This window comes from Apiospora kogelbergensis (genome assembly GCF_038363985.1).
Source record: "Apiospora kogelbergensis strain CBS 113332 chromosome Unknown utg000008l_segment0_segment0, whole genome shotgun sequence".
In the NCBI taxonomy this organism is placed as follows: Eukaryota; Fungi; Ascomycota; class Sordariomycetes; order Amphisphaeriales; family Apiosporaceae; genus Apiospora; species Apiospora kogelbergensis.
The window spans coordinates 35344-49279 of record NW_027117425.1 but is presented as its reverse complement, the minus strand read 5'-3'; the positions used below and the strand labels follow the sequence as shown (position 1 = coordinate 49279).

The window sequence follows — 13936 nt, the reverse complement described above, 5'->3', positions numbered from 1 at the left end:
ATTTGGTGGTATAGGGGCTGTCATTCAGGGGTCGGTGAATAAGCGTGATTTAGGACATGGATGTCTGGTTCGAGACCCGAGTGGTACCGAATTTGCGCAAACGCTCCATGGCTGTACAGTTTCTCCCATACGTGGGATGGGCACCACATACATCGTCGGGATTGCGTGATGCGGAGAGGGGAAAACCGTTGGTTGAATGACCCCAATATGGTTCACCCCCGACGTCTCCAACACGGCGACGTCAGTCCAAGATCACCCTATTGTATATATAAAGAAGATACCCCGCGCTTGAACAGTGAGCTCACTTTACGGTTCTTGATTTTACATACCGATATCAAGACGTTTCCGATTTCATACTGATGGCTCCCGAACAAACTCTACGAACGGAAGGGATTTCCAAGCCAGAGTTGCCGAAATGGCACCGCCCGGAGAAGACGAAGCATGATCTTCCCTGGGCAGACATCCAGACCATCGATTTGTCCACATTCGATGAACCCGGTGGGAAGGAGAAGCTCGCTGACGAACTACGGGATGCGGTACGCTCGCATCAGAACACGCACCCCTAATCCCCGAGCCTCTTCACTGACCATATGACACCCAAAGATCCATAATACCGGCTTCTTCAGCGTCGTGGGAACCAGTATCTCACGCGAGGAAGTGCAGCGGCAGTACGACATCGCGCAAGCCTTCTTCCAGCTCCCGCACGAGGAGAAGGCCAAACCCGACTACAAGTGTGATTTTGCCAACGGCAACTACTTCGGCTACCGGGAGATCTACGAGGCGACCATCCGGGGTACCGAGGTCCGAAACAACGTCGAGCAGTGGAACCACGCCAAGTTCACCGAGCTATACGAGCAGGAAGCTCGACACCCCTTTTTCAACCCCTTCCAGGACGAGATTGAAGCTTTCTCGCGGGTAAGACAACGAACCAGAGGAAAAGGATGTAGACGGCTGACTGGTTTCAACAGAAAGCCCTGGACGTTGCCCTGCAACTCCTGGAGCTCTGCGCCCTCATCCTCGAGCTCCCGCCTGCGTTCTTCGCGGCCCAGCACCGCTACGCCAGCCCCAGCGACGACCACCTGCGCTACATGAGCTACCGCCCCCGCCCCTTGGCCGACGACGCCCGCGTCGCCAACACGTGGGCGCGCGCGCACACCGACTTCGGCACGCTGACGCTGCTCTGGAGCCAGAACGTCGCGGGGCTGCAGATCAAGACGGCCGGGCACGACGACGAGGAAGAGGGGTGGAGGTACGTGCCGCCGGTCGACGACGACGACGACGCCGGCATCGTCTGCAACGTGGGCGACGCCCTCGACTTCTGGTCTGCCTCCTACCTCAGGTCGACGACGCACCGCGTCGTGCGCCCGCCGCCGGACCAGCTCGACGCGAACCGGGTCGGGCTCTTTTACTTCGTGCGGCCTGGGGACGATGCCGAGATCAAGCCGGCGGCGGCGTCTCCCTTGCTTCAGAGGCTGGGGCTGGTGACCTGCGGCGGCGAGGAGGGGAAGGGTGGCCTCGAGATGGGCGAGGAAACGGTCACGGGGAGGATGTATGTGAGAGAGCGCGTCAAAGATTACCACGGTCATGGTGACTATGCCGATCGCACGGGGCAGGTATTCCAGGTCGGCAACCTGAAGATTGTCGATGAGGCCAGATGATGTGGTTGCGACGTGTCTAACGACTTGGACTTTTCATCTTTTTGGGTTGTGTTTACTATTGGCATCTATCGTACCTTTTGGTCTCCTCGCATCCGTACTTGGTCAATCTCTACTTCGGTTTTCACTGTGAATTTTTGATCTTCGCAGTGGTCCTGAAATTTCCAGAAATTCCATTTCTGTTCCAGATGACGGCCTCGATGAGAACACTGTCCTCCCAGAGTGAGTTTTGGCGTTTCCTTTCACTTGTCTAACTACTTCAGTATTTCACAATTGCCCGCGATCAAGCCTGCCGTAGCGAGGCAGGTAACGGCCATCTTTGTCGTTGACATGTTGTTCAATACCGGGTACGGATACCTAGACAACATACCAATGAGCCAAACCTACCCATTGGATAAATTCGTGGACGTCAGAAAGCAAAACGCCACTTACCATCCGTTTTGGGAGAAGCAGTACTCCAGCCACGCCCAATAGGCAAACATCATCCCCGCGCCGAGCGCCAGGGACTCGCGCCCCCAAATCGTCCAAGGCGGGCTGAGCAGGAACAAGTCAAGCAGCAGCGCGACGACAGGGACGACGTGGAGCCCGAGGTCCGGGACGACGGTCGTGATCTCGCCGCCCAGCGCCGCCGACAGCGCCACGACGTCCTTCATGTACTGCACTGTCGCCCGGCGCTGCGCCGGGTCGGCCGCTGTCAGGTCGCGGGTGCCGTACTGGATCGTCACGGTGCCCCAGCATCGGATGTTGTACTTTTGGAGTAGGGCACGCGTCTCCTCCACTGGGTACCAGTCCGGCTCGCCGGCAAGCTCGATGCTGGTGTATCCTAAGCTGCTGAGGCGGCGTAGGCTGTGCTCGAGTGGTTCAGGGCGCATCCAGTTGTGGGCGCAAAGATGCATATTGGGGATTTTGTGCTAGGGTGTAGTGAAGTGTCAAGGGAAGAGAGAAACAACTGACACATTGGTTGCAGGATAGACCAGATTTAAATAGAACAATTCAAGTGGCACAAACAGCCGAGGTGATTCCCATGGTTCATGATTGTCTTGGAAATACAGGATGGACGGTCCGATTCCGTGATCGCCGTAATCGACATTCTGCTAATGATGTAGGTATCCCTCCATTGCCTTGTTTAAGTTGTCCCTTGTCGCATCCCTCGAGTGGTGCCACCGCAATGTCAGGGATTTTGATGACTAAGCGGAAACTTACGGTCCGCCGGCCTGGGAGTATCCGTCAAATTAGTAATGTCGTAACGTCGTCGCCGCAAAGGTCGTATGCATAGCGGCTTGTGATAACCCGCCTTCAGGAACTTGGATTAATCCATATGCCAACATGGATCTCAAAGACCGTATGTACTCAATGCTGGCGTGTATAAATAGAACACGAGCTGCTGTTCGAAGGGAGTTTTGAGATTCACGAAATGCCATACAAACTCACACCATCTTGAAGCCCGACCATCGCATTACTCCACGTTCTATAACCGTACTCCGAACCCCTGAAGCAATACTCCAAGATGTCAAACACGACCCAATGGCCTGATGAGTCGGTCTTCGATCCATTCAATATCACCGAGGAAACGTGAGCTTGCCATGACGTACCGGGTATTTGTGACAACTTCTCTGAGTGCTAATTCGCTGTATAGGTACAAGATGGTTGACGGACATAAGATCCAGGCCGCTATCCTAGTCCCAAAGGTATTAGACCCCGGGACCGCCCACCCCCTGATCATCAACATCCACGGGGGCTTCCTCGTGACCGGCCATTCGCTATTCCCCACCTTCTTCTCGCCCTGGATTGCCGACTTGGCCGTGAAGAACTCGGCCATCATCGTGTCCGCGGACCACCGACTCCTGCCCAGCGCCCGGGGGATCATCGACGTAGTCGAGGACCTCGAGGACTTCTGGCAGTGGACACGCTCGGGCATGCTGGAGGCTTCTCTAAATCGTCTGGTCCCCGGCCACTCGTTCGACTTGGCCAAGGTTCTCCTTGCAGGCAGCTCTGCGGGCGGCTACGGAGCTTCGCAGCTGGCGCTCTCCCACCCGGATGACATCTCCGCCCTCGCCATGGCCTACCCCTTTGTCGATCCCCAGGATCCCATCATCCTTGAAGGACCAGGACCAGACGAGCCGACGATACTCCGCTTTCCCCAGGACCAGATCCTCAGCCGCGAGGTGGCGGCGGCGTGGATAGAAGAGACGCGCAAGGCTGGCGTGACCACCAAGGCCGGCGCCGAGCGAACACCGTTCTGCGTCGCGGCCGCGCAGCACGGGATTTTCTACTCACTGGTCATCGACAACGCCAAGCTCATGCGGCCCGAGTTCCTGCCGCTCGAACGGCTCAAGGCGGGTGCGAGGCTGCCAAAGAAGGTGTAAGTTGGTTCTTGTCACAAACCACTTCGATATCGATTTGACTGACAGGTTTACCAGCTGGATCCTGCATGGTGACCAGGATAGTGTCGTCCACATCCGAACTTCCCGGGCCTTCGCGGACTTGATAACGGAGAGGTTGCCCAAAACCACGTTGCGGTTCGATGTGGGCGAAGGGGAAGACCACGCCTTCGACCTCCACCCGCCTTCGTGGGAGACGCATGCACCCGGGGCTCTGGACTTTGTGCGGGATGCCTGGCTGAAGACCTAAATTTGGGGCGGGGGCTCGGGGTCAGATTGCTCAAGATGCAGTGCAATGCCCAAAACAATAAGACTGGTATATACAACTTGACTGAAGCATTGAGTGGTTCCGAAGACGCTCTAGATATGTCACGCTAGAGTCCTGCAACTGTGGATATAGTATATGAATAGCTTCTTAGGAACCGGCTACACCGCATTCGTCCTAGGTATCTCAGACACCAAGTGGATTCCCCCTGACGGGATAAAAATTCCCTTTTGGGAAGAGTTGGGCATAGAACGTACGACGGGAAAGGACTCAAATCTCAAGTCTCTTACGATGTTTTGTCCATGGTCGATATGACAATTCATACAAAAGGAGTTCGCTCGACACCGATTCGAGAATAATGTTTATTACGTTCGTACTCACGTTCCAAGTCACATACGATCATTGACAGTCAAGGCAAAGCCATGTGCATGTTGTTGATTTGAACTAGTTCCCCAAAGCCACGCCACCTTGCGTGAATAGTAACTACTACTAACATGAAAAGCACTCGCATTCAGCCATCGTAACAAGGATCGACACGCTAAATAGACATCTCAAAAGCAAAGACAACAAGCAAAAGTCCAAAAGAGCCCAACCAAGACCTCCTCCTCCTCACACGAAGCTCTCTACCCGAAACGAGCGCGCTTCTCGCCCTACTGCTGCTGCTGCTGCTGCTGCTGCGAAAGAGCCGCCCCTCCGTCCTCGTCGTTCTTTTCCTTCTCCTTGGACGGGGTGAGGAGGTGGGAGTCGTCGATGTCGCCGAAGACGACCTGGCTGTCGTCGACCATCTCGCGGTTCATGTGGGCGAGGAAGCGCTCCTGCTCGGCCAGGAAGGCCTTGAGCTTGACCGTGGCGATGTGGCGCTGGTGGCCGTTGGCCTCGCGCAGCAGCCGCAGCTGGCCGCGCACCCGCTCCTCGAGCATCTCGAGCCGGTACTCGCAGAACTGGTTGTACAGCTCCGGCAGGTTCGAGATGGGCCGCACCGTCGTCAGCACCGTGTCGTCCCGCACGATCGGGTTGCGCGGCCGGAACGACGTCACCATGCTGATGCGCTCCGCCGTGCCCAGCGCCCGCAGCGCCTGGTGCTCGATGTAGCGGCCCTGGAGGACCACGGCGCAGCCCTGTCCCGTCGGGTTAGTATGTGGCGCGTCCCTGGAGCGTTTGACAGGCGTAGGAAAGACAGTCGCAAAACTTACCATCTGAGGCCCGCGGACTTTCATGATCTCCCCGGTACCGGTCCGGAGAGCCGTCTCGCCACCAATCATGGTGGTGCAGTCACTCAACATTGTCACGCACACAAAGGGGTAGCTATCCGTGTGCCAGTCGACGATGGGCTTGTTGTCCTCCCAGGGGCATCCGGCGATGCCCTCGTCGGCCTCGTACTGGGCGCGGTCCTCAAATGCCTCCAGCTCCTCCTTGCGCTCCTGCTCGGACTTGACCGAGATGTTGATGTGGGCAATCTCCAGGTCCATCTCCGGCACCAACTCGATGCCGGCAATCTTGGAGATGATGGCCAGGGTGTCTGGGCTCTTCCAGGCGTCATATACGAATGGTGCGTATCTGTCATGGTAATATGTAAGCTTCCGTGGACTTGTTTCAACCCAGAAAAAAAAGGGAACGTACTTGTTGGCAAAGCCTCGAAGCTGGCACTGGGCCAAGTTGCTCGAGTACTTGCAGTTCTGGAGGACCTCGGGACAGAGGACCTCCTGTCTCATCCTCATCACAGCCTCCTGCGTGAAAAGGGGGAACGGTTCTGACACAGCCACCGGGGAGATGCCCGTGTTCTCGGGCAGACCCAGGTCCTTCATGCTCCACACCTTGGGCGACTGCTGGAAGCTCAGGTGCTTGCTGGCATTGAACTCATCCTTGCCCAAGGGGGCCTGCTGCGGTTCTACGATGATGGGTTTGTAGCTGGGCTTGGGTTCCACAGCAAAGGGCATGACATCGGCGGCCGCCATGGTAAGTATAGGGTTGTTTTCTCAGGGTATAAACTGCTTCTATTAAGAATATATCTGATACGTGTGTGTGGAGGCAAGACACCGACAAAGGCTCTGATGGGCGGGAAGAAGAAAGCAGTAAGCAGGATGATATTGGCAATGATACGTCGAGAATATAGAGCAGGTATCGGGCAGATGATGGCTGTCAATGGTGATGAGGAGGAGGAGGGACTGGGATGGATCAACAAGGTGTTCTAAACCTTAGCATCGACGACCCTTTTATCCTTTTTCGTGAAGCTTACCACGACGGATGCGCCTAGGCCTTATCTATGATGAATTCACGAGTTAGGTGTTCGCATGTGGCCCACCCGTATTAGTCCCTTTCTTTCGTGGCGCCCCCGCGTTCGCGCTGGAGACGAACCATATTGTGACGATAGACTAAATCGTCGATGGGCAACACCCCCGGGGAGCGATATCAACGAGAGCAGAGAGGGAAGCCCGGCATCTCTGGTGGGAGGAGAACAAGCACATCGTAGAGTGTGTAGGACTAAGCGAGGGGTGGAGGACGAGGAGCAGGCGGCGATGGAGATGGAAAGCAGCGACGAGATGTGTCAGGTTCAGGCATGATGGCGAGAGGGCTAAAAGCAGCACTGCAGGGCGGACCAACTCTACCAAGGGGCAATCGGGCCAGTTGGGGGAGCCTTGGCCGCTTGGGACAGCGAAGGTGATGCGGCCGAACCGAGCGAAAAAAGACGAAAAGACGAAAAAAGACGAGGGTCGCGAACTCTATTGCTCGTTTGGCCAAGCAGCATGGTGGGAGGGAGAGCGAGCTGCGAGCTGACTCCATCCCCGTGTCAGTGCGGTCGAGAGTTATCAGGCGGCTCCCCAATGTAGGTCGAGGTGTGGAGGGGCGCAGGAGCGTTACCGGCCGGGGTCTGGAAGCGGATTTTAAAAGCGGCATCCCAAGTGCGCTCCGCGATGACACCTCAGCTGGGCTGGGGGGGCAGGGCCAGAATAGCAAAGCAGCAAGTCCAAGCAAACCTCATGCACCAGTGCCTTATCCCCCCCAAAAACAGCATCGAGGGAGTATAATCTCTTGGGCGAGTTGGCAAAACGGAGTTATCTATCCGTCCCGGGTCAAGCTGACGATCAAATGTGGAGCCTCAGCTCGGCTTCCAGATAGAGGAGAGATAGGGAAACGACACATGGAGCAGTAATGGGACTTGTCCCAGTGATTCATGGGGCAAGTCTAACTATTAGATCGATAGACGGAAACTAGAATAGAACAATACTAGGGGAGCAGCCATACACGGTTTGCCACCAGCGCTGGCGGTCTCGATGTTGATGCCAGTGCTGGTGCCGGTGCCGATTCTGGATGCTGACAAGCAACTCCAATTACTACTGCCTGCTTATGCGGCATGCAAACCTCCGCCGAGATGAGATGCGATGAGCTTGTTATTACATGAGGGAAACCCATGCTTGGTAGCACGGGGTCGTCCTGTGACCCATGGCCGACTGTGGCGCCAGCTCGGTGGCTATGGACGGCGGCAGTTGGCAGACGGGACCAGGGCAACAAGAGGCAGAGAGGGTGAGATCTCCAGGATCCGGGAAGGTCTAGGCATACCGATAACGGAGATAAAGGCCAGACAAACCCAGAGTAACCCGAGAAGCTTATCACATGTTGGGGTAAAACACGAGATAAACCCCATCCTTCAGTGGTTATCTCCGGCATAGCGAGGCCCAGCAACGCCGCCCTGCAACCTGCTGCAGCGTCAGGTACCTACCTAATTTCTGACCGTCAGATCCATACCAAACCAAGGAAACCGACGGCAAGATGCATGATGCTCGATGCACCTGGATCGCCCATATGCCCGTCCCTCTTGCTGCCTTTTTCTTTCTTCTCACGCACACGCACGCCCAGCCAGGGCCGACGTAATCGCACCCACCCTCCCAGTTCACCGCGTTCTCGAATGAGAGCGTCTGGTTGCACGGTTCATCTACTGACTTGTTGGAGATTGTGCCCGTGTTCCCCGTCCCAGGTCGTGGACCCCGAGCACCCCGGCGCGAGCAATGGAGCCTCAGGGAATGCGACTGACAGCCCCTCTTTGGGCCTGGCGTCGTCTATTAGTGCTGCTCCGGGCAGGCGCTAGCAGACCGGCGTTCTGGGGTAAAGCTTATTCTTTCCCAGTCGGGAAATGCGAGCCTATCAGATACTATACCGATGATGCACTCGTGTCTCATCCACACGTCACTTGGGGGAGCAGGAAAGAACCGAAATAAGTCATAACTCATAACGCATGCAGGCGCTGCAGGTTCATGTGTGCTCCGCAGGGTCATATGGTGCTTGCTGCTTGGTGCTTCCTTACTTGGCCGTCGGGGCTCGACTGCCTCGGGTATCTAGACCGCTTGGCACCCGGGGCAATGCGACGATCCCATAGATGCAGCGTCGTGTCGTGTCGTATCGTGTCGGCGTGGTATTATTGTCAAGGCAATATTGGATGACCAGGCGCCTTCTCCATGCACCACATGTCCTCTGGAACGGACCGATACCTCTCGCTCAGAAGTGACAGATAATGCAGCATGCAGCGACATGAGTCGAGACCATGGCGTTCTGGGATAAGAGATGGATCCCATCCGACTCGGCGTTCCTGGGCGGCCAGGCTAGCATGGCTGGAATGTCCTTCTTATCAAATATGGGTTGCCACATCAATCGAGACATCATGATCTGGAGGAACCTCAAGGTGAGCCCTGTGCTCGAAATGAGATGTGAGGAAGTCCAGGGGGCAAGCTTGCCTGCCGGAGGAAGCTGAGCTGACGTGGCAGGCTCTCCATCCAGGTCGGGTATACAGCACAAACCCCAAAGCTTCGGTAGATGTTGGCAAGTTGAACCAATGGACCAATGCACGACAACGATACAGCCGGGACTGCAAGACAGGCAGCTCGTGTCAGGGCGCGGCAGGCAGAGGCATTGTCGGCGATGGACACCCAGAGCAGCGATCACATTGCCACTCACGCAGGAGCAAGTTTCAGAGGACGGAAGGGAGCTGGCAAAACCCCCCAATTTGGCCTGGCATGGCGGCCGTCGAGGCACCAACCGATAGGCTACCCGCTTCGGCTCCTGCTTCTGTTTCTGCTACTGTACGAACAACATGCCACGGCCGATATCATTCACCTCATTGGTCATGTAACTAGGCAGTCTTGACAGACCCAGGGCAACAGACTCAGCGACTTCTCCAGGCCCAGGCCCAGGCCGCGCGAGTCTCACAGTAGTTTGGCCCCCGACGAGCCTGCTAGGCTTATCTGCTCTCCCTGAATCCCGAACCATGATTGCGTCTGGGGCTTTCTGCACCGTCAAGCCCTGATGGCCATAGACTCCCTGCACAGTAGCATAGCAGGTTGTACAGAGTGGATCTGGAAGACCTGGGTCACAAGACGGTTAGCCAAATGAGTGCACGATAGGAAGTAGAAGCTTAGGCATGGCAGTTGCAGAGTAGTCCAACGTAGTGAGGACCGACGGCATCTCCCGCGAAGGCAGCGGCGGCGAAGGCAGAAAATGCCGCGACCCCAACCGCTCTCCACCACGGCATGCACAAAAAGAAGCTCATGTCGGAGACGGACAGCCTTCACTTCACTTCATCGTATAGTACCCAGCCAGCGACAAGTTATCATTGTGGGAGGGCATCAGCCCTTGAACGAAATGATCGGCAGTCTGCTGTATCTTGAACTTCAAGCCTCAAGTAGGGAATGGCGATCAAACCCGACGTCACCGTTGGCGGCGGTCGACAAGAGCTAGACGAGCAGACAAGATGATTGGAAAAGATGGACGGTTCGACCTCGAGCCGTATTTATCAAGGGGGACGGATTAATAACAGTGGGGTAAAAGATAGGACTATCAGATGACTACCCGGACTTGGAGAGATCGATGCTCTTGGCGGAGGACGAGAGGTGAGAGGCTGCCCGATGTCACGATCGCTTGCAGCGTCCATCCACGTGACCGTCCCCCCGACTTGCCCAATACCAGTACCACTGCCACTTAGCAGAACTGCCAGAGATTCCATACCCCAGACCAGACGACGGCCATGATGGAGTTGCGACGATGACGCTTGTGCAAGTCATGTCGAGTCCGCTGCCAGCACGGGGTCTCCCGCTGTTAGCTTGGTTGCCACTGCAAATACAGCACGGTAGCCACTGAAATGGCCCAAGCGCAGCCAGTAAAAGATGCCGAGGCAGTTGGTCGGCGAGTCGGGACGGGCCAGATGGGGCTGAACTTCGGGCTGCTTGCACGGGGAGAGTCCACTGGAGAATCGAGTCTCGCAGTACATCGTCGTCACCGACAACATACACCCTGACAATCACCACCCCAATACCAGCCCCAGCATTGACGTCGATTGATGCGATTGCGATGCGACGCGACGTGACATGATCCCAAACCGCTCATCGCATCCATCTGAGTTGACGCCATAGGAATCCAGTGCGCCTGCATTTCTTGGCTTCGTCGGGCGCCTTTTCTTCTTCTCTGAACGTTTTAGAAAATGCTGCATCTACAACGGGCGGCTACACACTCATAATACACCATGGCGACGCCGACAGACCCCTCGCGCAGCAGCGCCTCGAAATCGGCCCCCTCCGATACCAAACCGACCTCCAAGAACCCCATCCACGCCGTCTTCTCGCTGCCGCCGCGCTTCCTGCACATGTACAGCGACTTCATCACCAAGAACAACCACCAAGTGTCCCAGATCGAAAGCGCCCTGCGCTCCCTGACCTACATCATCCCCGGCCGCTTCCGCGACTCGGAAATCGCCTCGGAAACCCTCCACTCGGGCGTCCAGCTGCTGTCTCTCTACCATGACACGGTGCTGCTGCGCGCCCTCTCCCAGATCCCGGGCCTCGCCCCGCGCATCCCCAGCCCCCACGCCCGCTACACCCGCTTCTGGGCCGCCCGGAGCAGCTTCTACCGCCGCATCGCCATGCTCCTGCAGGTCGTCCAGTACACCGAGCTGCTGTGGGAGATGGCCGCCAAGCGCCGCGGCGAGAAGATAAGGTGGCGCGTCATCGTCCTCCTCGAGGCCCTCAAGGCCCTCTGCCGCCTGCTGCTGCTGCGCATCACCCGCTCGCGCCCCCTCGTCACCCCCGCCCTGCCCGAACGCGAGCCCATCCCCGACACCCCCGCCGCCGCCGGCGACGACGACGACGGCAGCGCGCTCAAGGAGCTGATGGGCGAAGATGCCGACGACGCCGAGCTGCTGCGCGAGATGAACGGCGCCACCGACAAAAAAGGCCGCCCACGAGACTGAATGGACCATGCCGCGGACGGGCAGCAGCCTGCCCAGCCTCCCGGGCCCCGGCGACATCAGCTCCTACCTGCTGAGCCGCGTGCTCACGGCCGACGACATCAAGCCCGCCACCAAGCTGCTCAGCACGCTGCAGGGGTCCGCGCGGGCCGCCGAGATCCTGCACATCCTGGCGCCGCTCCTCTACGCCGTGACGCTGGCGCGCAGCAAGAACAAGCGCTCGTGGACGCCCTGGCTGGTCGGCCTGTCGCTCGAGTACGCGGCGCGCCAGCTGCGCGACCGCCGCGCCGCCTCCTCGGCCAGCAGCTTCCGCACCACGGCGCTCGAGCGCGACGAGTGGGCCAAGCGCGGCTGGGCCATGGGCTGGTGGGCCATGCGCGGGCCGGCCTACGACACCCTCGTCAAGGGCTTCGTCGGCGGCGTCAAGAGGCGCGTGCCCGGCATCGTCGGCGGCATCCTCGAGGACTACGAGTACCTGTGGGAGAACTACTACTACAGTACCAGTGGGTGAACGAAAATATCAGAAGCGGTGGAGTTGAGTTGGGACGAAGAGGCCAGAAGCAAGTGCCGTGGCGGAGGAGAGAGTAGGGATGGTGGATGGACGACGCGAGCAATCCCAGCTGCTGTATAACAGACCATAGCATATACTTTTCCTAATACTTACCTAGCGATACCTTATTAATGAGAACAAGATGCATTCTACTGCAATGCCTGGTTCTGCAAGCGATGCCACAAAGTTGAATGAGACGCAATAATTCTAGGACGTAGAGTCGAGATAACTCTGGGGTGGGAGTGTCAATTGTCTTGGTACGTAGCTACGACGAGAGCAGAAGTGCAGCCGTCCGCGACGAGCCCATAATCTCTCCACACGACCCGGTTCAACTAAGACATGCCTGCTTACAAAAGCTCTATCCAGTCCAAACATCAGGACCGGGGCACTTGTAGGTCGTGGCCTTTCCTTGGTAAATGTCAACCTAAGACCGATCACGTTAGCACAGTCCAATCTAGCGACGTTCGACTCCGCCAGACGTACCATGATACCAGGGTCGCTCTGCTTCGCGTAGGCCGGGATGGAGGCCAGGTACGCGCCACTCGGGGTTGCCGAGCCGGAGCCGGTGACGTCGAGCTGGGCACACTCGGGGTAGAACTGCGGCGTGTTGGCCTGGTGGAGGGCGAGCAGCTCGTGGCGGATGAGGTACTTGCCGGGCTTGAGGGAGGCGGGGATCTTGCTGGACCACTTGAGCGACTTGTAGACGACGCCCGTGCCCCAGTCGTTGCTGTTCATGCTGGCGCCGTACAGGCCCATCTGGTCGATCTTGAACCAGCCCTTGCCCTTGCCGTCGCAGCCCTGGAAGCCGCCGGGGCAGGCGTACATCCACACCATGACGGGCCCCTGCTGGTGCGTCCACTGCTTCCAGACGGCCGTGATGTTGTCGCCCGCCGCGATGCTCGCCGACAGCGGCGCCGACGTCCCGCCGTTGCACGTCATCTTGCCGTCCGTCACCGTCATGATCGGGTTGTAGTCGGGCCACTGCCGCTGGATGATCTGCGCGTTGGGCTGCGGCGAGAAGCCCTCGTAGCCGGCGTACGTCTTGCCGCCGACGATGTAGCTGGTCACGGCGCCGTGGGCGGCGGCCAGCGGGGCGACCGCGGCCAGGAGGGGGAGCAGGAACTGCATCGTTCTTGGGGGATGGGGCGGTAGCTGAAGATGTGATCTGGTTGTTCGCTCACGATGGCGTGGAGATGCGCAGATCGGGAGGTCAGCGAAGCAGGTCTTGGCGTCCGGTAGTCCGTGGCACCACTTCTTACTTATAGCTTTAGGGGGCAGGAAGTTGCGCCATATGTTATCAGGTATCCCCTGGTGATATGTTTCTGCGAGAGAACGACACGGTAGATCGACATTGAACACAAACGGTGCACACACACACTCCGACCCAAGCTGACCACTCGATGGTCCTGGTCCCAAACTATAGCGAGCCCAACTGGTTAACGGGTTGCTACTCCGGGATATGAGGTAGATTGGATATCCCCCTTTGATCACGCATCACCTTGATTAGCAACTTGAGTGGTTCATGCCACTTGCCTGGATGGGGACTGCGGCGACCCATACGGAAGCGCAGACGGACAAGTGATCAGAAACGGATATGACTAGCAAATCTATAGATGAGACTTGGTCAGGTGGTCCGGCTTCGTCGGATACGGAGTCACCATGTTTCTTTAGCATTACCACTGGCATTCCCATAGCTTTGGCGTTACATTGCGGGGAGCGGTACTCCGAGATCCGTTACCATTAGAATACGTACTGTAGTCTATATGCCAGCGTACCATTGTGTGCTTGAGTTCCCACAGGCAATTTGGATAAATCAGCCGATCCACCTTCCCGAACAGGGAATCATGGAGGAAAACG

At 57.4% G+C, this 13936-nt stretch overlaps 7 protein-coding genes across 7 annotated transcripts; 3 read left to right on the top strand and 4 right to left on the bottom strand.

Moving 5' to 3' along the window:
• Positions 1-359: 359 nt before the first annotated feature.
• Positions 360-1658, top strand: PG998_011938 (2OG-Fe(II) oxygenase superfamily protein; the record flags this gene model as incomplete). Its single annotated transcript, XM_066878754.1, has 3 exons — positions 360-536; positions 604-915; positions 969-1658. The coding sequence occupies 3 exons, from the start codon at positions 360-362 to the stop codon at positions 1656-1658; spliced, it is 1179 nt and encodes a 392-aa protein (XP_066725138.1).
• Positions 1659-1909: 251 nt separating this feature from the next.
• PG998_011937 (D-tagatose 3-epimerase) lies at positions 1910-2551 on the bottom strand (the record flags this gene model as incomplete). The annotated part of the gene is made up of 2 exons (XM_066878753.1): positions 1910-2012; positions 2088-2551. The coding sequence occupies 2 exons, from the start codon at positions 2549-2551 to the stop codon at positions 1910-1912; spliced, it is 567 nt and encodes a 188-aa protein (XP_066725137.1).
• Positions 2552-3162: 611 nt separating this feature from the next.
• Positions 3163-4286, top strand: PG998_011936 (Alpha/Beta hydrolase protein; the record flags this gene model as incomplete). Its single annotated transcript, XM_066878752.1, has 3 exons — positions 3163-3227; positions 3292-4017; positions 4076-4286. 3 exons carry the CDS (start codon positions 3163-3165, stop codon positions 4284-4286), a joined length of 1002 nt encoding a protein of 333 aa, XP_066725136.1.
• A 665-nt stretch (positions 4287-4951) lies between these two features.
• On the bottom strand, positions 4952-6256 carry PG998_011935 (uncharacterized protein; the record flags this gene model as incomplete). The annotated part of the gene is made up of 3 exons (XM_066878751.1): positions 4952-5419; positions 5495-5858; positions 5922-6256. 3 exons carry the CDS (start codon positions 6254-6256, stop codon positions 4952-4954), a joined length of 1167 nt encoding a protein of 388 aa, XP_066725135.1.
• Positions 6257-10347: 4091 nt separating this feature from the next.
• PG998_011934 (uncharacterized protein) lies at positions 10348-10557 on the bottom strand (the record flags this gene model as incomplete). Its single annotated transcript, XM_066878750.1, has 1 exon — positions 10348-10557. One exon carries the CDS (start codon positions 10555-10557, stop codon positions 10348-10350), a length of 210 nt encoding a protein of 69 aa, XP_066725134.1.
• Positions 10558-10809: 252 nt separating this feature from the next.
• On the top strand, positions 10810-12040 carry PG998_011933 (peroxisomal membrane protein PEX16; the record flags this gene model as incomplete). Its single annotated transcript, XM_066878749.1, has 2 exons — positions 10810-11463; positions 11516-12040. 2 exons carry the CDS (start codon positions 10810-10812, stop codon positions 12038-12040), a joined length of 1179 nt encoding a protein of 392 aa, XP_066725133.1.
• A 397-nt stretch (positions 12041-12437) lies between these two features.
• PG998_011932 (Cel1 protein) lies at positions 12438-13207 on the bottom strand (the record flags this gene model as incomplete). The annotated part of the gene is made up of 2 exons (XM_066878748.1): positions 12438-12503; positions 12563-13207. The coding sequence occupies 2 exons, from the start codon at positions 13205-13207 to the stop codon at positions 12438-12440; spliced, it is 711 nt and encodes a 236-aa protein (XP_066725132.1).
• Positions 13208-13936: the final 729 nt, after the last annotated feature.